General features: G+C 37.3%; 1 protein-coding gene across 1 annotated transcript in view; it reads left to right on the forward strand.

The window, feature by feature from the left end:
* HMA1 (heavy metal atpase 1) overlaps positions 1-23,951 on the forward strand; it is a 234,860-nt gene that overhangs the window by 149,300 nt on the left and 61,609 nt on the right. The window contains exon 10 of the mRNA XM_089820565.1: positions 13,897-14,113. Coding sequence (XP_089676691.1) covers positions 13,897-14,113 — 217 coding nt within the window. The remainder of the gene's footprint in view (positions 1-13,896; positions 14,114-23,951) is intronic.

Raw genomic sequence — 23,951 nt, forward strand, 5'->3', positions numbered from 1 at the left:
CAAAAACGTTGAGCCTCAACAGATGCAGCTCCACAAGGCTCAATATCATGACCACGTAAGCCAACAATATGGTATTTTAATCTATTTATCCCTCTACTATTAATGGTATTGCAAAATAGGCATTTTGTTTGCGTTCTCTTTCTACCCGGAAATTCTATGGTGAACTTCCAACACTCATCTTTTTTGTTGCCTTTAGAGAGCTTGGGTTTTTTTTACCTCTAGAAGTCATTATGACTTAATTAAGGAACAATGTAAAGGTTGCTGCAATAAGACATTTTAGACCAAATATTACCATTTCAGCATTGCATTTTATGAAGATCTAAAGTAAAAAAAAAACTTATAAACAAACAAAAAAAATTCATGCAAAAAACCCATAAGCATAGACAAAAAAATCATCAAAATCTAAACAATCAAGTCTTACCTCTTTCAAATGCTTTGGGAAGTGTTGAGAAGAGCTCCTATAAACTCCTTGATGATCTAAATGCAAGCTCCAATGTCACAAATGCAAGCTTTTCTCCTCCTCCTTTCAGCTGGTTGCAAAACAAGAAACCTCTATTTCTCTTCTACCTCTCTCTCTCTTTCTTCTTTTCACTATAGACTGTTATGGGAGCCCTTTTCGGGTTATATGAGTGAGATATGTAAAAAAAAAACATGCAAAAAATTATAATTTTATGGCCCGGTTTCTTGCCCGTCGCGGCTGAGTCAAGAAGGCCGGGTCACGCGAGTCACTCCTCGTGACTCGCCGCTCGCGAGTCACGAGTTATTGTGACTCAGCGAGGTCCGCGCGGCTCGCTGACTCGCCTGACTCACGTGACTCGCCGCGAGTCACGTTACCCTGCATGAAAGACATTTTTGAGGTGTACAGAAATGTTAGAAGGTATCGTAGAACAGAACCTTGAAAGAATATTAATATATTAAATAATTTAGGGAAGGAATACGAACTGTCATACTCATATTGCCTTTACAGCCAACAACATGCAAATCTTTAGTGAAGTATGATTGTAATCGCAAAATTCATCATCAATGGGCAGTATGTTTGATTTGAACTCACTAATAACAAAACACTGGAATCAAATAAGAAGAAGAATGTATGAAAAGGATAATATCATAGACATTGTAGAAATATTGAGAACAAAAAAAAAAACAATCATCAAATGATAGAGGGGTGATAATGTTGATAACTATTGATTATAGGCAGTGGCTGCAAAGATAAATGGCATAAGAAATATGTGGCAAGAAAGACGAGAACTTCATTATCTATATTACAAGATAACCATATTACAAGTCAATACATTTTGTATAACCTCGAATTCCCGCTGATGGAATGGAGTCTTCCATGGCTGTCAGCAAGAACAATTTGCAAGTTAGGAGGCAAAGTGGCATTTTGTCATTGCAGGTGTCGCAAAGGGAGAAGCTACTTTTCTTTGCAAATGACAAATGTCGGGCAGATCATTTGATTAATCAGGTGGGTGAACAAACAGAGAAATCGGGGATCACAGGGAGTGAATTGAATTCCACCCTTGGGAAACCATTTTATTAAGTTGGAAAGTGTATCTAAGACTTCCTCATTAATGCCGAATTGGTCGAAAATTAATCAAAAGGAAGAGCATGTGGAAGTCTTTTGCGAAAATTAATCTAAAGTCTGTTTTGTAACATTTTATGGAGATTATGACAGGTCATCATAGAATGAAAAAAGGGCAAAACGAAACTTGACCACCTTGGAATGAAATCGGGTGGATGTATGAAATTAAGTGAGCGACACTTTGGAGTACGTAAGGGGTCAAACCCATATCTTAAACCTAAGTGATCAAGGGAAGACCCCTCATTGACAATCTCAAATGCCACGTGGATTCAAGGGACCCGCTGGCAATGAAGTATAGATTGAATGAAAAGATAGTAATATATAAGAAGTCCATTGAGGGATGTAGAAATTTAAGAAGGTAAGAGTAACGTTGGGTAAATTGTAATTTATAAGTATTTAATATACCACTCACGATAAGACAAGGTGAGAGATATAAAGTCATAAAGGGTCACCAAAATGAAACTCAAAATTATAGGAGGTCAAACAAGTGAGGTATGTTATGTGAAGTTCATTGAGAGTCATTATGGAATATCGTGAATGTGGTTTATTTGAACCTTGGACATTCAAGATAAGACGCAGAGTTTTGGATTGTTCGTTATTATGAGAATACTGACAACGTTGTCATACAATGTTAGTTATATGAGTCATTGTGTGATGTTGGGATTACCTTCTGCATAGAACAAAGGATATGAAAACAAATGAGACAAGTCTACAACAACATGTGGCCATTCGGACTGCACTTATTGCTGCACATAGTTCATAGAATAGTTGGATGGCTGAAAGCAAGGGTTATTAAGAAGCCACTAAATCTATAAATGAAGTTATTACAATATATAACTTCCTTTCCAACATATTGAAAAGGGAACCACTATAAAAGGGAACCTTGCAATAAGAACAAATGATTCTATCATCTTAGACAAACTCGATTATTTTGTTTGAGAGGGAGTTCATCAATGAAGATAACTCGTGGATAGAATCATTGATGAGATGCACATGGATAAAGATTAAATAATGAGGCTATAGATCATTTACTCAAGGCATTTTTGATCTTCTCTCAAGTCGAAGAGAGAGTGTTAATGATTGTGGACTTAGAAAAAATGCATTCTATATAACCTTATAACTATTCGGATTATTAGTATTGGTTCTCTTAGAAAAAAGGGAGTAAAGTGACATCATGCTGTGACACTAAGATCATGGATATTAATATGGTATGCCTTCCTGACAAAAGGTGAAGCTAAATGATCTTCAATGGTGAATCTTGACTTAGAGAGAGTAGACCATGCTTTATTGATTCCTGAGTAATAAAGAATTTGTAGCAGAGAAATCATAAGTATCATCTTATAAGAAGGTTATATGTCAGAGAGAGTACCTAAAAGATCAAGTTGACTCCCCAAGATCTAGGTTAGACAAACTAAGAGTGAGTGTACCATGTCAAGATGGTGTATACTCATGAAGTAATACTCATGAAGTACAAAAGCTTTCATCAAGGTTATGATGGAAAGATAAGTATCTATTGTACTTGAGCTCTTCTTTTACCTTATGTCTATAATATCTTTCATTTGTATTTTTTTATATAAGAAGAGTATATGCCTTGATTTTTTTTCTAAAGAATGTTCTTGTAGGAAAGAATTTTTGGATTCAGAGGGAGTCTGACATCTCATCAAGGCAACCTTGAATAAGGAGTTTGAAAGATTCGATATTGAGTAGGAGTCTGGAAAATCTAAAGTGAGCAATCATCTGATGGGCCTACCTTTATAAACATCATGGTGTGGAAGCATTTCTTAGCAAACAGTCTTGCAGCATTAGTTTGCAATAATAGAAAACAATCCTCCAACACGAATTTGCAGTGATAGCAAATGAGCTTATGGTGTTTCAAATCAGTAGAGGACTACTGACAAATCTTGAATAGATTCTAGATTGTGTTGTGAAAAAGACATTTCGATGTCTATGAATCGCAACTTGGATAAAGAGAGAATTTAGTTATTCTCTAGACTTTATCCTTAAGTATTGGAAATTAGAAAGCAGGTATTCTTGTCAAACCTCTTTGAGAGTGATCATCTTAGGAAAGATTCAGGTATGATTGAATTGTTTTGTATTCTTTTGATAATTTATATTATTGTTAGGATATTGATTGTTATGGGGCTTCACCATTTGTGTTTGTTATTTAAGAGGTGATGATATCTGAAATAATGAACACTTGTATAAAGACATTATAAGAGATGATGATCTCTGAGATAATGTTTTGACCAGTAGAGAACTACTAGTAGATTTGGATGAAATTAAGATCATGTTGTGATGGAGGCATTTCTATGTTTATGAATCACAACTTGGATAAAGGAAGAATTTAATTATTCCCCGGATTTTATCCATTGTACTGACAAATCTTAATTTAGGATCATGTGGTGATATGAGCTTGTCAGTCCCTATGTGTCACAACTTGGATAAAGAATTTAATTATTTTTCGAATTTTATCCTGTGTAAGGCATTCTAGTAATGGATTGCTGGTAGAATCTAGATCTTGGATGAAATCAAGATCATGTTGTGACAGTGACATTTCTAAAACTCTAGACTTCACAACTCGGGTTAAAGGAGAATTTAATTATTCTCTATTCTTTATCCTGAGTATTGTATTCTATGCAATACTGTTATCACAAGTTTAGGTAATACTTCATATCACAAGCCTTGTCAAACACCCTGTGTTACAAGCCTAGGTTATTTGATAGCCTGTATTACAAACGATGCTTAGTGATTTGATCACAAGCTTCGGTGAAAACTTATATTACAAGATTTGTAATATGATGTGTTTTTAGGTATCATTTGTATAATGATACATCATGCTTGAAATTCAGAAAGGTATAGAGTGTATATCTATGCTTAGTCATCTCTATTGATGTTGCTAGATATGTCTCTATCACTTACCTTATCAAGTTAAGAGGGAGTGTTAATTCCTTGTAACTTTGACAAGACAAGCATTCTGATTTTCAGATCAATCTGATCTGGATGCATGAGTTCCCCTAAGTATTGGTCACTAGAACATATTGTCCCCTCTAGATAGATTGGCATTTTCCTTGTGGCTTTTATAAGCCTTCTTATTTACTAATGTGGTTAGTTAGTTACTAACCATTAGTAATTCTTGGAATGGGCACCAATCTTGAGGAAACAATTTTGTTGTTAAATACGCCAACCTAGAGAGGGACATGTCCATTCAATGAACATGCCCCTTGAGTTAGGTATAAGGGAGGGCTAGATTGCAGACTAGAAGACACATTGAAATCTATTAGTCTGCTCTTCTAGCAATCTACCCAATTAGAATCATCTATACAAATGTAAATATTTGCAGAAGATCCATGACCTTAACAAGAATGAGAAACCACCTTGATTTGTGCAGGTGTAAAATACCACATGTTTCGGTGTGAAACAAATATCTAGGACAACTATAATTAGACTTGAGAGCTGGAAGTAGATTTTCCACTAGGAACTTATGAACTTGGTCAGCATAAGATGTCTGATTACTTAGAGATGCTCTTGTTGGCACTAGGTTTTGGGATTTATATATCCAACTTGACTATAGAAAGTAAATTGAAGGTTTTTAAGCTTCTACAGTCCATTATGAATTATGGTTGTAAGAAAAAGACATCTTTTTCTTCCAGATGATAATTTTGTTACAGATTACTGTGTATAGAGGCAAAAGATATAATTCTTTACAATAGAAAGTACATTGTTGAAGTTTTTGGTGTTAGTTGAGACTGATGAGTAGGAAGGAAGAAAACATCAAGCATGGACATCTACCCTAGTTTACCCTCCAAGTTCAGGAATGGTATAAAGTGCAAAAGAGCTAACAAGATGTCTCAGAATTCAATTTTACATAATAGCTTTGATAGTGGGAGGCGAAAATTCTATTGTTTTAAAATTTTACTGGTGATCAAGAAGGTCATCCAAGCATATCCTATAGTGTTTTAAACTTTTAGAGGCTTTGTGTATTACAAACGATAGGGGATTCCTGAGCTTGGGCAACGTAAGATGCCCAATTACTTAGAGAGGCACTTGTTAAAAGTGCCTTTGTTAATGGAAGTCTCAAAGAAGTCTATATAACCAAATTTGATAGGCATTTTGCTTCTAGAAAATAGCAATGTGCACAACATTGTGAAATTCTTTACAACCTAAAGAAAGCTCCTCGAGTCCTACATATTTGAATTGATCAGTGTCTACCTCAAAGAGAAAGGGAATAGATTGTGATTTTGGTTTTATATGTTGATAATTTAGTCATTAGTGGGAGTTCCTAGTAAATGGTTGAAGCAACAAAGATTAATGTTAAATGACTGACCAACATCATAGAGCCTAGACTCTTGCACCATTGACTTGAATTATGGTAGAAGGGGCATCACACTTTTGCATCTCAAACAAAATATGCCAAGATATTGTTTGAGAAGTTCAAACTGTAGAGCTGTCCACGTATTGGAGAGAGATTACAACTGCTAGACACGATCTATCATCTTAGTTGAATGCTACTTTTCATTCCTAACAGATTGGGAGTCTCATTTACTTGTTCGACATGCTATATAATATATATCAATGATATTGTTTTGACCCTTTGAGGTTTATATAGGCACGTATGGTTTCCGACTATAAAGTATCAAAGTGAGTTTTGAGATACATCTATAGTACAATGTAGTATGGCCTAGAATATAATAAATCCACAGTTTCCTTTGATTGGATACACTGATCTGGACTATGTGACTCTTTTGGATGAGAAGAAACCCACTTCGAGCTTTGTTTACTTTTAGGAGATATTCTCTAATATCATTTAGGAGTAAAAAGAAAATCACTATTGCTTGCTCTTTAATAGAAGCAAAATATCAAATTACATGTTGCGCTATTCACAAAAAGATACTGTTGTGTAACATCTTGGTAGGAATGGGCATCTTAGAATCATATCCCACTTTTGTGACAGTTAAGGACTGTTGAAATCTGCTTCTATTCTTGTTTTTCATGAGTGCACCAAACACATTGAGGCTCAATGATAAAGGGCCACACCACCCTTACCCACTCACAATCAAGAAAGCAACAATATGGAGACCAATAAAAAAAATGCTTCACAAAATTTTTTATTATACTTGAAGATCCTTACAACAACCACAAGATGATATCAAGCTTCTCCTTGAGCTTCCACTCCTCGAGCTTCTCCTTGAGCTTCTACTCCTCAAGCTTCCCCCTTGAGCTTCTACTCCTCAAGCTTCCCCCTTGAGCTTGATTAGAAATGCTCATATGCCTTGCTTAAATAGGCACTTACCACCCTATGCATGGCTTATCCACAACCTTCTAGAATTCCTCCTACACAATATCCACAACCTTCTAAAACTTCCATAACCTTCTAGAATTACAAGTAAGCACCACCATGTGGCCCAATTAGAAAATTACATTTCTTTTATGGATCACAACAAATATTAAATGCAAGATTTAAGAAACTTTCCACAAGCTTCTAAGATGCCACCTACACACCTCGATTAATGTAATGACAACTATTTTTTTTTATTTTTCTATTTATGCCACCTATGCACCTCGAAAATAAAAATCCTCTTTTCCTTTCTTTTCTCCTTTTTATTTTTAATTATTTCTCCTCTAATTTTCGTCACTTTCTCTCTCCTCCAGATTTTTTTTTTTTTTTTTTCAAGTTTTTTTTTTTTTTTGCCAATAATTTTTCCATGCAAGATGCTCCTGCATCAGACTCCTCCGGTAGATACAAAAGTGTGTCCCACACTTTGACGTCAAAAGAAAGATCTACCACCATCTTCATCTTCACCAAAGGCTTCCACCTCAATAGAGACAACAAAACCACCATGCAAATCCTCCACACCAGCATCTTAACATGCTCATTCCCAGGAACAAACTGAACATAATGCTTCAACAGAAAACTCTCATCCACATCAGCAACTAGTGAATTCACACCCATAGCAACAAACCCCACATCAACAGCCACATGTAGATCTCCATCAACACATGCCAAACTCTCAACACCAGCAACCTCATTGCTCACAACAAGATGCTCTACAATACATAACTCACCTCCAACAACCGGATCATCCATGACCAAGTGCTTTGCAACATTCAAGTCACCACTAACATCAACTAGATCATCCACGACCGAGTGCTCCACAATCTCCATGTCAGTCTCAACCATTTGATCATGAAAACCAACCTCTGTGCCAACATCAACAACGTTAAGAATATCTTTAGCAACAACCTCTAGTTGCTCTGCAGGTTCTGCATCAGGTTCCACAAACTGATCAACAAAACCAACCTCTTCCACCTCAACCTTGTGATGCCATCTTCTCTCACGAACCTCCTTAACTTGATCAGCCAATCTATCATCCAACCGAGAAATCATCTTAGAAAAATTCCTCTCCACTATATCATGGAGTTTTGCAATCATCTTAGGGTCCAATCCTCTTGGAGCCATCTCCCAAGAACTTCGTAAACCCTCTGCAACAAATCCTTCCCACACTCCTTGTGACAACCTCGAATTGTTTGCAAGTTAGATCGCAACCTGCCACCTCGCACGAACAATCAGGAACCACATCACAAGTTTAGGACAACAGATTTGCAATCCACCAGCTCTGATAAACTTTGCCCAACCAAGGTCCTGGTAAAAACTGCCTCACACTTCGGCGATCTGCTTGTACACTCAGGAACTCCTGCTCTGATACCACTTGATAAAGGGCCACACCACCCTTACCCACTCACAATCAAGAAAGCAACAATATGGAGACCAATAAAAAAAATGCTTCACAAATTTTTTTATTATACTTGAAGATCCTTGCAACACCCACAAGATGATATCAAGCTTCTCCTTGAGCTTCCACTCCTCGAGCTTCTCCTTGAGCTTCTACTCCTCAAGCTTCCCCCTTGAGCTTCTACTCCTCAAGCTTCCCCCTTGAGCTTGATTAGAAATGCTCATATGCCTTGCTTAAATAGGCACTTACCACCCTATGCATGGCTTATCCACAACCTTCTAGAATTCCTCCTACACAATATCCACAACCTTCTAAAACTTCCATAACCTTCTAGAATTACAAGTAAGCACCACCATGTGGCCCAATTAGAAAATTACATTTCTTTTATGGATCACAACAAATATTAAATGCAAGATTTAAGAAACTTTCCACAAGCTTCTAAGATGCCACCTACACACCTCGATTAATGTAATGACAACTATTTTTTTTAATTTTTCTATTTATGCCACCTATGCACCTCGAAAATAAAAATCCTCTTTTCCTTTCTTTTCTCCTTTTTATTTTTAATTATTTCTCCTCTAATTTTCGTCACTTTCTCTCTCCTCCAGATTTTTTTTTTTTTTTTTCAAGTTTTTTTTTTTTTTGCCAATAATTTTTCCATGCAAGATGCTCCTGCATCAGACTCCTCCGGTAGATACAAAAGTGTGTCCCACACTTTGACGTCAAAAGAAAGATCTACCACCATCTTCATCTTCACCAAAGGCTTCCACCTCAATAGAGACAACAAAACCACCATGCAAATCCTCCACACCAGCATCTTAACATGCTCATTCCCAGGAACAAACTGAACATAATGCTTCAACAGAAAACTCTCATCCACATCAGCAACTAGTGAATTCACACCCATAGCAACAAACCCCACATCAACAGCCACATGTAGATCTCCATCAACACATGCCAAACTCTCAACACCAGCAACCTCATTGCTCACAACAAGATGCTCTACAATACATAACTCACCTCCAACAACCGGATCATCCATGACCAAGTGCTCTGCAACATTCAAGTCACCACTAACATCAACTAGATCATCCACGACCGAGTGCTCCACAATCTCCATGTCAGTCTCAACCATTTGATCATGAAAACCAACCTCTGTGCCAACATCAACAACGTTAAGAATATCTTTAGCAACGACCTCTAGTTGCTCTGCAGGTTCTGCATCAGGTTCCACAAACTGATCAACAAAACCAACCTCTTCCACCTCAACCTTGCGATGCCATCTTCTCTCACGAACCTCCTTAACTTGATCAGCCAATCTATCATCCAACCGATAAATCATCTGAGAAAAATTCCTCTCCACTATATCATGGAGTTTTGCAATCATCTTAGGGTCCAATCCTCTTGGAGCCATCTCCCAAGAACTTCGTAAACCCTCTGCAACAAATCCTTCCCACACTCCTTGTGACAACCTCGAATTGTTTGCAAGTTAGATCGCAACCTGCCACCTCGCACGAACAATTAGGAACCACATCACAAGTTTAGGACAACAGATTTGCAATCCACCAGCTCTGATAAACTTTGCCCAACCAAGGTCCTGGTACAAACTGCCTCACACTTCGGCGATCTGCTTGTACACTCAGGAACTCCTGCTCTGATACCACTTGATAAAGGGCCACACCACCCTTACCCACTCACAATCAAGAAAGCAACAATATGGAGACCAATAAAAAAAATGCTTCACAAAATTTTTTATTATACTTGAAGATCCTTACAACACCCACAAGATGATATCAAGCTTCTCCTTGAGCTTCCACTCCTCGAGCTTCTCCTTGAGCTTCTACTCCTCAAGCTTCCCCCTTGAGCTTCTACTCCTCAAGCTTCCCCCTTGAGCTTGATTAGAAATGCTCATATGCCTTGCTTAAATAGGCACTTACCACCCTATGCATGGCTTATCCACAAACTTCTAGAATTCCTCCTACACAATATCCACAACCTTCTAAAACTTCCATAACCTTCTAGAATTACAAGTAAGCACCACCATGTGGCCCAATTAGAAAATTACATTTCTTTTATGGATCACAACAAATATTAAATGCAAGATTTAAGAAACTTTCCACAAGCTTCTAAGATGCCACCTACACACCTCGATTAATGTAATGACAACTATTTTTTTTAATTTTTCTATTTATGCCACCTATGCACCTCGAAAATAAAAATCCTCTTTTCCTTTCTTTTCTCCTTTTTATTTTTAATTATTTCTCCTCTAATTTTCGTCACTTTCTCTCTCCTCCAGTTTTTTTTTTTTTTTTTCAAGTTTTTTTTTTTTTTTGCCAATAATTTTTCCATGCAAGATGCTCCTGCATCACTCAATGCCACTACATTGTGAGTCTATGCAACCACATGTTTAACTTAGAAGCAACATGCTAATTTCTTTACTAATTCACTTGCAATAGCAAAGTTAACGTTTTTTGAAAACTTCTTGATATGCACTTTTGAAAAAATGATGTAATAAGAAGATGAATTGTTATAAGAAATAAACATCATGCTTCATTGCACTAAATATTAACCATTATAAGTATTGTTAACTAAAAAACTTATTGGTGTTGTTCTATTTCATTTTCTAACCAACATTTTTCATTGTATATATTCCTTTTTGAATCAATATTATGGTGCTCGTTACTTCCCAATTCCATTATTCATAATCGTGTGGCTGTGGTTGAATATCGTTTGATATTTACTTGTAGGCATAGAACTGCAATTATGACTCGAGTTTTTCAAATATCTGCATTCAACTCAACATAACCTAAGCATTGTTGATCTAGTTCTTTTGTTAAACCCTTGCCTTTTGCCTTTACTTTTAGCTAGAGATTGTGAACATTTGCTAGATATTGTAGGTTTAATACATCAAGAAAAAATGGAAAAATCTTGACTTGAGTTAAAGTGCTGAATCACATTGTAGCCTTGCCAAAGAAGTAAACAGATAGGCAATTTGTGATATTGCTCTGAGGATTTAACTGTGTGATTTTTGAGTCAAACTCATTGACCCATGTTTCATGGGTAGTGATTCAACATGAATCCATCTCTCATGAGAATAAATAGAACATTTAGCACTCATTGGATCTAGGTGATGCTCACAAGGGTGAAGCACCGGGACCTCCTGGGAGGTCACCCATCCCAATACTACTCCAGCCTGAGCGCGCTTAACTATGGAGTTTCGTCCATGGTTAAACCCTAAGCTTGCAACCCCATTTGCAAAACCTTCACCAAGTGTTGTGCCTTATGAATGATTCATCAAAAAGCCCCTTAAGCTCATCAATTGATAAGTAGGAGATAATTTCCACAAGAAGTCAAATTGTGATATTGCTATGAGGATTTAACTGTGTGATTTTTGAGTCAAACTCATTAACCCATGTTTAATGATTAGCATAGTTACACCGCCCTGGGGGACGGGGGGACGGCAGAACGGGGGTACAAGTTTCTAGGATGGGGGGACAAAGGGGCCTTAATTTGGGGACGGCGAGGGGACGGTGGGGGGACGACAGCAGGGGACAAGAGGGGTGAATATATCTATGCATGTGGTACTTAAAAATGCTAGTTATGAAAATATGTATTGCAATATAGGATATAAAAGTGTAAAAGAGTGAATACTTGAACATTGCATCGAATTGGAACATCGAACATTAAACATAAATAGTTGAATCTGCAAATAGTGAATATCAGGATGTCTCCCATCCTCAGTGGAGGTGGTGGAATTTGGTGCCGCTGCTGGGGATGGGGAGACGGAGTTCCCAAGTCTCCGGTGCGTTGAAGTCTCCGAGACGTCGGGCAAAAAGGGGGGGGACGCGTCCCCGTGTTACTATGATGATTAGTGATTCAACATGAATCCATCTCTCACGAGAATAAATAGAACACTTAGCACTCATTGGATCTAGGTGATGCTCACAGGGATGAAGCACTAGGACTTCTCGGTAGGTCACCCTTCCCAGTACTACTCCAGCCTGACTGTGCTTAACTATGGAGTTTCCTCCATGGTTAAACCCAAAGCTTGCAACCCCATTTGCAAAACCTTCACCAAGTGTTGTGCCTTATGAACCATTCATTAGAAAGCCCCTTAAGCTCATCAATTGATAAGTAGGAGATTACTTAGTTCCTTTTGAATACATGTTCAAAACCCCAAAAGTTGGATAGGCAATTACTTAGTTCCTTTTGGATACATGTTCAAAACCCCAGAAGTTGAATTGAACCTAGTGTAGAATGCTAGAGGTAATGCCCCTGGGTTCAAGGGATTTTGTTTTCTTGAAAGAGAGCTTTCCGTTAATGTAAACATTGTATGAATTCTATGTTATTGGGTTCTTAAACAATTGGTTACATTTCTGCTCCAAAATGCTCCGGGAGTGCAAGCAAGACCAGGAGTGCACTATGTATCCGCAGAGAGACTAGGTGACTGGCACTCCCATGGTGTTCCCAAGCACTTCCAAAAGATCCCAAGTGCTCACTTGATTTTTAATTTATTGGTATTTTGAGCAAAGACTATTTTTTGACCCAAAAATATGCCATGTTGACTAGAATTCTTTCTGATTTGACTTGACAGTCTGCTGGTTTTTATTAGAAGTATATAAGTCGACTAATTTGACTTCCTATTGAAGATTGTATTTGTCCTTTGATATCTTTTAACAAACTGAAGTAGCTCTTGGACATTGATATCTGGGTTTCAATTTTCAATAGGAAATGTCTCTGAAAGGAACTTGTGGGTAGGAAATAGCCCTTAATTGCTCCAAAATTAGTTAGATATATCCCCCTTATTTTTTTATAGAAAAAAAACCAAAAAAGGGAGACAAGAAACAGAGAAAATAAATCTAAGATTAGGCTACAATCCATCAGCAAGCCTTCTAGTTATGAACAATGATCTCACAGTGAAAAGAGCACCAAAAAAGGGAGACAAGATTATTATCAGCAAGCCTTTTAGTTAGATATTGCCCCCTTATTTTCTTATAGGAAAAAACCAAAAAAGGGAGACAAGAAACAGAAAAAATAAATCTAAGATTAGGCTACGATCCATCAGCAAGCCTTTTAGTTATGAACAATGATCTCACAGTGAAATGGGCTTGTATTGCTCGGACATCCGAGGCATATTATTTAGGAAACCATCCAATCCTCTGTCCTTGTCAACTTGCACCAGGAAAAGAAAATCTTTCAACCTACAGATACATTCAGATAGTCAAGGCTAGAGAAATACTCACCTTTTGCCACAGAGTTTGTTTTGCTGATATTTTAGTTTTAGATGTTGTGTATGATGGCTGTAATACTAATTTGTAGTAAATTCTATCTGATATTGGTGTCAACTTTGAAGAATTATTATAATTAAATAGAGTGATATTTTATAGTATGATGTATATATTTGGAAAATGCTAAGGGAGTGATTTTGACATAACATGATAGTAACTTTTAAAAAAAACATCTCTTGTTAGCATCATGACACAATGCTTTTTAATGTTTAGCAGTTGCATGGAAAAGTCTCATTTTGTGGGATAAAGGGGTTATATTAAGTAATGATCCACTTTGAAAATGAAAATTTTCCAGGTAACACTGTTTCATTTTGAAGATAAACTTCGTCTTGGAGCTGCAGAAGTTATATCTACATTAAAAAAAGAGGCTGGCATCCATTTAATGATGCTGACTGGAGATCATGAATCAAGTGCATGGCGTGTTGCTAAGGTTGTTGGTATTGATGAAGTACATTTTGGTTTAAAGCCTGAAGATAAACTCCATCAAGCCAGAATTCTCTCGCAGGATGCTGGTGAGTAAGAATTTTTAGTATGATCTCCTAATTTTGTGTGGACTTGAGTAATGGCAGAGAAGTTTCTTTCTTTCTTTATGTGCATTCATTCAGTTTGCATTGGATAGGGTCATCATGGTTAATCATTTCCGATTTTTTTGTTGTTATGTCCACGTCTCATTTATTTTAATTTGTTTGCATGACCTTTTAATGTTCAAGTTTCACAAATCATATGTATGCTTTATATTGATTCTATTCAAGCAGACAGTTTCATAGAATCCCATCAGACTCTTGGTTCAGTTGTGTTAATTTTATCTTCTCTTTGGTAATCTTGGGAGGCCATGTTGATTTGAGTGACACACAATTCATATCACTGACCAAACTCCATGCATTCAATGCCACATCTGTAAAATCCCCACCAGTTCCGCACCAAATTATTTGCTTGATTTTCCCTTCCAACAATTGTTAGCTTCATTCCATTGGTACGGCTTAGTGTATAATGCAATATATGTGCAGTTTGTGATATCTTGTTTAAAGAGTTTTCAAATTTTGTTGGACGTTGCAAGGAGTTAACATCTTATAAATAATGACAAAACATTCTAGTATCAAGTAGAGCTTTTTATCATAAGAAATTCAATACAAATATCTTCTGGAAGATATAGAAATGAATTGATAGTTCTGACCATATCTAGTAAAGATATTCATCCACAGATCTGAAACAATACATGGATATCCAGATTTACTAACAGAAACAAGTCCAACGAAAGTACAATCAGCTTGATGTACAAACCTCAATATTTGAACAGCAGCAACAATAGGAATATCTGGAATATGCACAGAATAGTGTCTTTGTTTAGACCTTCAGCAAGGTCGCCCCCCTGTGACTTTCCAGCACATCACACGCCCTTGGGAAAACATTCTATGGCCAGCAAAGTATAAAGCATCTGAAATGATGGAGACTGATCAAAAGACACTTTCCTAATTCAAGCCTTCCTCAGACTCATCCACCATGCCAAACAGGAGTAGATGTCAGTAATCAGTGTGCTATGAAATGTAGAATCCTGTCCAAGGAAGCCTCACATCCCAAAGAATGCAGTAGTTTGAACCCATGCACAGGTGATGAAATGCCACAGTCAAGCTTGAAGACCATGCTGCCAAGAGGGATGCTTGCCCATGGTTTTGAAGCCACTACTCAAGGGTCCACTTCCAACAATAGAGATATGTTTCGCAAACAACTGATAGTTTTAAAGACTCGTGCCATGATAATAACATAACTTGGTCAAAGGAGGAATCAGGGCATGCTAGGGAAAGACTCTTCTTTACTGTCAAACGTTCTCATAACCAGAGCCCCCTCCAAGCTATAGTCTCATCATTCTGGAATATGAGGGGCTAAATTTTATGCCAAACTGCCTTATGCCTCAAAAGATTTCCACAGGTTGTTCATATTGTCACCGAGTATACATTGATTATTTTAAATAAATAAAATAAATAAAATAAATAAAATAAATAATTATTATGTTTTTTATTTGTATTGTTTCGTTCCTAACTATGTTATTAGTTAAGCATGCTTGAGTTGGAGTAATACTGTGATGGGTGACCTCCTGGGAAGTCCGGACGATTCACCTTTGTGACCATCACCTAGATGCAATGAGTGCTAAGTGTTCCATTCATTCTCCTGGGTGATGGGTTTTTGTACTCATGAAACATGTGTCAATGAGTTTGACTCCAATACTGTATAGTTGAATCTTGAGAGCAATATAACAATTTGACTTGTGGTAGAAAATATCTCCTACTTATCCATTGATGAGCTTAAGGGGATTTATAACGAATGGTTCATAAGGCAGATCAATTGTTGAAGCTTTTGCAAATGGGGTTGCAAGCAAAGTGGGTTTAACCTTGGAGGAACCAACATGGTTTAGCAAGCTTAAGCTGGAGTAGTACTTAGATGGGTAACTTGACACAAACAAGATCAAAAAATCCCCAAGGGAGATGTCTAACCTTGTAGCAAGAGTAAGCAACAATGGAAATACACAAACAAACTTCGAGTAAAACCCACAATATGGAAGAGTATCATTGGATTATCATTAAGCTGGCCTGCAAAAAGAAAGTTCATCACATTACCATTGTCAATATACAACTACTAAAATTTGCCCTTGATCATCCCTCAAAATTATAAACGACTCATTCCAATTGCTTTCATACTACATTCAACAATCTATCACTTTTACCACACAAATCGTGTTAGCCACTTAGCACTTCCTTGCACATCTAGCACTACCTAAAGTAGAACCCCTATCCTACTTATATACAAGATCGCCAACTACAAGTCAGCTTTTCCAATCAACAATCTCCAAAATAATGGAAACATATAGGTTAAGACCCAAATTATAAGAATAATCCCCAAATGAAGACATCATGCCTTGCAAACATACAAGAGGGTCGATGAAATGTATTATAACATAGAATAATGTGCCAACACACATCACATGTCATGAATCTCCATCACAAGTCGAATCTTGCTAACCTAGTTGTTAGAACAGGAAAGCCATAATAGGTCCAGACCAATCTTAAGATATCTTCATCAGGTAACATTAGATCATGATGCAAACCTAGTCATAGGAAGTCCATGATGCGGATCACGCTATATGGATCGCATAAGAAAACGAGCCAACTGGATAAATCACAAAATAAAACAATAGGAAATTTTCCTAGTGAACTATGAAACAAATAAATAGAAAGGAAATATTTTTGGGTGATAGATTGCCAATAACCCAAGGATGCTCTTGCATTAGACATCCTAGGTGAATAGAAGATGTTCCATAAAAGAAATTTATGAACATCTGACAAGGTTCATAATGTAGATGCCATGTTGTCTTCCTCATCCGAAGAACCAATGCCGCTTTGATTTGCACACGATTACTCTTGCAAGTGTTGAGCGATTCTCCAGTAGAATAACCTTCCCACCAAGTATCCTACCATTGCTACCACAATCTCTGCTTTGATTAATCTTACCGACCTACTTATCTCTACTTCTCCATCACTATGATTGTTAATCAATATTTGCTTCATCATTTGATGTTTGATTCCACCTTTGAAATTATGCAACACATCAGTTTTAATCCACTCTTAGGATTCTAGTGCTCATCTAATACCAATTTGCCTTCCATACCTGTTGTAACATTACCTTGGAGTCATCACCAGTTTCCAAGTTAACTGGTTCACGTTTGCTCATCAAATCCTTCAACAACTTCTCAACCTTAGAAATCCTTTCAGGCCCCAATTGCAGATCCATCACCTTTTGATCCAAAATAGTTTGACCACCTCAGGTGCAAGTCTTCATCATGCTCCAATTCTTATCTTTTATTCCTTCATCCTTTAAAGGAAGTATGGTAAATATCCTTCCATCTTTGATGATAGAAACAACATTCCTTCGACAATCATCAATATCACTGATATCATAGAGCCAGTGTCCACTTAACAGAACATGGGATGCCCTCATATCAACCACATCACATAAGATCTTATCTTGATATTGTCCAATGTTGAAGTTAGCCCAACATTGTTCTATCACCTCAACCATGTGTTCATCCCAAAAACCGACTTATCCCATAGGGACAAGGGTGCTTGAATCTTCTACATCCCAACTTCTGTACTATTTCCTTTGAAACAATATTCCATACTTCCACCATCCATTATCACTTGACAACATTTTCCATTGGACTTGCAAACAACTAGGATCAATTGCCTCCTTTGCTAAGGCTCCAGTTCCTTTTCACTCAATATAACTCTTCTGAAATTTAGAGACTTTCCCATCTTAGGTTCAACTTCTCTTTCAATCAGTGCATCCTTCTTAGCTTGTTCCTCATGTTCCACTAGGTTTTATTTTCCTTTGCTAGAACCAACCAAACATTGGTAAGCCCTATGACTAACATTCCCACATTTGAAACAAGTGGCCTTGAAATCTCCATTATTACTTCTACTCTTTCCATCAGTCTTCTGATCAGGTTCTTCAATTACTAGTTTGTCCTTTTTTGTCCATCGGTATATCCCTGACCCTAGTGGTAATTGGTTTTCTCTTCAACTTATCTTCTTCCTTGAGAGCATATTGATAAGCATCTTCTATTGAACCAATCCTCAACATACTTAACTCATTGATGAAGTGCCACACCACCCTACCAACTCATAACCAAGAATGCAACAATATGGAGACAAAAATGCTTCCCACGAAATTTTATTATACTTGAAAATCCTTACAATATTCTCCAAGTGAGAGATTTCCAAATTCTTACAATATGAGAGAGCTTCCAAACCAAGAGCTTCCAACTACCTTGTACACGAAGAGCTTCTACAAGAAATTACGATCGAAGACTTCTACTTCCCAAACTTCTACTTGAAGAGCTACACCTTGAGAGCTTTCACATCTTGAAGCTTGACCTTCCAAAGCTTCCACACCTTGAAGCCTTCACACCTTCTAGCTTGATTAGAAATGCTTATAAGCCTTGCTTAAATAGGCGCTTACCACCCAATGCATGATTTATCCACAACCTTCTAGAATTCCACCTGCACAATATCCACAACTTTCTAGGATTCCACCTACACAATGTCCACAACCAAATAGGCGCTTACCACCCAATGCATGATTTATCCACAACTTTCTAGAATTCCACCTACACAATATCCACAACTTTCTAGGATTCCACCTACACAATGTCCACAACCTTCTAGAATTCCACCCAAATACATCTAAGCACCACCAAGTGGCCCAATTAGAAAATTACATTTCTTTTATGGATCACAACAAATATTAAATGCATGATTTAAAGAACTTTCCACAAGCTTCTAAGATGCCACCTACACACTTCGATAAATGGAATGACAACCATTTTCTTATTTTTTCTATTTACGCCAACTATGCACCTTGAAAATAGAAATTCCTTTTTTTTTTTTTTTTCCTTTTCTCCTTTTTCCCTTATTTTATTTTTAATTATTTTTTCCTTCTATTTTCGTCACTTTCTCTCTCCTCTACATTTAAAAAATAAATATATTTTTTAATAAATTTTCCCATGCAAGATGCTCCTGCATCAGACTCCCTCGGTAGATAGAAAAGTGTGTCCCACACTTTGATGCCAAAAAGAAAGATCTACAACCATCTTCATCTTCACCAAAGGTTTCCACCTCAATAGGGACAAGAAAACCAACATGCAAATCTTCTACATATGCATCACTTTGTCAAACACCAGAATATCAACCATCCAATTAGCACGTTCACTCCAAGGAACATGTAATGTCCCGTTTCAGGACATTCACTGCGTTTCCTCTTATTTGTATTCGTTTTTTAAATCTTTTCTATCCCATTTACTTGAACGTGTCATATTCCATATATATATCAATATTTTATAGAGATGTGTCTATTCGTAGTTATATTAAATATTATTATATTAATTATATATGATGATTAATATCAATTGTATATGATTATGTATAAATCATTTATTAATAACAATATTATTTCAATATATATATAACAAAGATATAATTGCCATATACTATAGTAATTGAATAGTATATATATATGTATGTATATATATTAATTATCTATAACATGTATTTAAATATCTAATTATATATGGATATATAATAGTATATAATAATATAATAATATATATATAGTTGATATTTATAATTATATTATTATGATATAATTTATATTCGTATCTTAGTATAAATATACATTATCAATTATTTTAATAGAATACTTTATGTATAATATTTATTTATTATTTAATTTATATGTCAAAACAGGGACATCACAGAACAAACTGAACATAATGCTTTACTAGCAAACCCTCATCCACATCAGCAACTAGTGAATCCACACCAGCAACAATAAACCCCACTTCAGCAGCAACAAACTCTACATCAGCAGCAATATGTAGATTTCCATAAACACAAGCCAAACTCCCAACACCAGCAATCTCATTGCTCACAACAAGATGCTCTGCAACATACAAATCATCACCAACAACAACTAGATCATCCCTGACCGAGTGCTCCACAGTCTCCATGTCAGACTCAACCAACTAATCATGAAAACCAACTTCCATCCCAACATCAACAAGGTTAGGAATATTTTCAGCAACAACCTCCAGCTGCTTTGCAGGTTTTGTATCAGACTCCACAAACTGATCAACAAAACCAACCTCTTCCACCTCAACCTTGCTATGCCATCTTTTCTCACAAACAAGTCACTTAACTGGCCAGATAACCCTCTTCCGGATCGGTAGACCCCAGCTCCATAAACTTTCACGGAATTCCTTCCTTACCCCATCTCTAACTTGATCAGCCAAGCTAGCTTCAAACCGAGCAGTCATCTCAGAAAACCTCCTCTCCACTATATCATGGAGTTTTGCAATCATCGCAGGGTCCAATCCTCTTGGAGCCACCTCTTAAGATCTTTGTAAACCCTATGCAACAAATCCTTCCCACACTCCTTGTGACAACCTTGAATTGTTTGCAAGTCAGATCGCAACCTACCACCTCGCATGAACAATCAGGAACCAAATCACAAGTCCAGGACCACGGATCTGTAATCCACAAGCTCTCTACGATCATGCCTCAGCAAGATTAGTCTTCCATCTTCGCATCCATCGATCAATTTGCATGTCCTCCCAAGGTCCTGGTACAAATTGCCTCAACTTCGGCGATCTGTCTACACGCTCAGGAACTCCTGCTTTGATACCACTTGATGAAGTGCCACACCACCCTACGAACTCATAACCAAGAATGCAACAATATGGAGACTGTTTACCATACTGGGTAAAGAAATCAACGGACAGACAATAGATATGAATAGCAGAACTTCTTCTTATTATTCGCATATGCCAAAGATATTACATTATGCTCCCATCATGATTTACAATAATCCCGAAGGGTGTATAAATACTTTCCGAAGAACCTTCCTGAAGGAGTTCGTCGGCCACATACAACATGTCGCTACATAACAAGAACCTTCCCGAAGGGACTCGTTGGCTACATAAGAATAACCTTTCCGAAGGGACCCGTCGGCTGATACACAATTTCTACCAACGACATCATCCCCCCCAAAAGAAAAAATCGTCTCGGACGACAATTACAAACAAAATACATTAACAGAGTGACTACAACAAAAAATCTGCTTCTGTCACATCACTTCCACATTCATTCCGTTACATCTGTAACCTCTGCTAACACAATACTATCTCCTCAAGCTGACCTTGATAGCCATGCGTGTTGATTACTCTGCTTCCAACACTGGGTCCATTGAGCTAAGTGTCGCTATACTGCCTTCTGGATGACCCACTCCTCCCGAGCTCTCTGTGCATCCACCAAGACAGCCTCTTGGCCAACACCTACTCCCAGTGCTTTTGGTACACAAACACTCCATGCCTGCAACAACTTCAAGTCTTCTCAACTGGTCACATTTCACGATTGATATCCGCAATGATTGGGGGTCCAGGGGGCAACGCCCCCGGCGGGGTCGAGGGGCAGCACCCCCGTGGGGTCTTGGGCCAACGCCCCAAGTGCGCTCCTTGTCACAGTTAAGGGCAGGGTTGAGGGGCAGGGCCCCTCGCCGCCAAGACCAAATCAACACTCCAAAAACCACACAAAATTGCATGGAACACACTATTTCTACAATTTCTTTTGATCCCACACTCTTTCTGGCAACCGTTGGTTCTTCCTCTACCCTGTGGCATCATCCGTTACTCATTGTGAGCATTCCTGATTGCAACAGTACGGAGTGGACGTGTTATTGACAGCCAAAAGGGGTAGCTGACGGAGTCCATGGTACCGAGCTTTGGAAACAAACCGGGCGATATGGAAAACCGGATGGAGAGATCGTGTACCCTAAATAAACTTGATGAGCAACAGTTGCAGGAGTGGGCTACGGAGGTGACACAGAATAGGTGTAGCAGGTTTCAACTCGGACAGTGGGTGTTGAAGTATGACGGACAGAACGAGATCAAACCAGACAAGTTTCAAGTGAAATGGATCAGCGTGCCGTACAAGATTCGGGAAGTGGGTGATAATGGAACAATGAAATCATGGATGCGAGATGGACAGGAAGTGGCCGACACAATGCATAGGTCGAAGATGAATGTCTACCATGAAAGAAATAACGCACCTCCATAGACGAACAACTGAGAAAAGAACGACTGTAAGTACTCTAAATATTTACATATGTAAGATTAGTAAGGACAGGAATTTTATTTAAAAAAAATAAAAATAATAATAATAATAATAATACATGCTATCCTACCCGTTGGCTCATTACAATTATTCACCGACTACAGAGACAAAAATGCTTCCCAAGAAATTTTATTATACTTGAAAATCCTTACAATATTCTCCAGATGAGAGAACTCCAAATTCTTACAATATGAGAGAGCTTCCAACTACCTTGTACACCAAGAGCTTCAACAAGAAATTATCCTCGAAGACTTCTACTTCCCAAACTTCTACTTGAAGAGCTACACCTTGAGAGCTTTCACACCTTGAAGCCTGACCTTCCAAAGCTTTCACACCTTCCAGTTTGATTAGAAATGCTCATAAGCCTTTTTTAAATAGGCACTTACCACCCAATGCATGATTTATATACAACCTTCTAGAATTCCACCTACACAATATCCACAACCTTCTAGGATTCCACCTACACAATATCCACAACCTTCTAGAATTCCACCCAAATACAACTAAGCACCACCATGTGGCCCAATTAGAAAATTACATTTCTTTTATGGATCACAACAAATATTAAATGCATGATTTAAGGAACTTTCCACAAGCTTCTAAGATGCCACCTACACACTTCGATAAATGGAATGACAACCATTTTCTTATTTTTTCTATTTATGCCACCCATGCACCTTGAAAATAGAAATTCCTTTTTATTTTCTTTTCTCCTTTTTCCCTTATTTTATTTTTTTATTATTTTTTCTTTCTATTTTCATCACTTTCTCTCTCCTCCACAATTTTTTATTTTTTATTTTTTTAATAAATTTTCCCATGCAAGATGCTCCTACATCACTCATCGTGAATGTTAAGTCTTAGATCATTAATGTATCTATCCAGCTTCTTTTTGGATGACTCTCGGTGCCCAAGCCTAATTGTCATCTTGTAAATTCCTCGATATACTCTCTAACTGACAAATCTTTTTGCTTTAGATTTTGTAACCTCTTGAATACTCAAGTTCGTAATCTTCTAATATGAACTTAGCTTTAAGTCTAAAAACCATAACCTTCCATCTAGTTATCTTCAGTTCATCATTATCTTATCTATATTTTTGCAATTCTTTCCACCATAAGGCAGCATAACCCTTCAACTTAGTCTGTACTAACCTAATTCTCTGTGGATCCTTAACATATTCAAGTTTAACTTAGCCTTAAGTCTAGAAACCATAGCCTTCCATCTAGTTATCTTCGGTTCATCATTATCTTCTCTATATTTTTGCAATTTTTTTACCATAAGGAAACATGACCCTTAGTCTGTACTAACCTAACTCTCTATGGATCCTTATCATCTTCAAGTTCAAAGTAGTCCTCTAGTTCATTAATCTAATCTATCAAATCCTCTAGATACAGAATACCAAAAAAGCATGCAACATCAATTCTATGACTCTTACCCATTTGTGTCATGGCTCTCAACAATGTTTCCTCTTTGGTAGGAATATCCACATCTTTTGTTGTCTCAAGATCTTCAACAGCTTCTTCAAATTCATGTTCTATCTCAAGGTTCCTTCTAGCTCTAGCCAAAGTAGATCAGATCTGAGTCCTTTTCTCATTTTGGAGATTTTCTATCATTTTCTTTAGTCTTCTAGGATTCA

This window comes from Cupressus sempervirens, chromosome 3 (genome assembly GCF_028749045.1).
Source record: "Cupressus sempervirens isolate cs-2001-9-10 chromosome 3, ASM2874904v1, whole genome shotgun sequence".
NCBI lineage: Eukaryota > Viridiplantae > Streptophyta > Pinopsida > Cupressales > Cupressaceae > Cupressus > Cupressus sempervirens.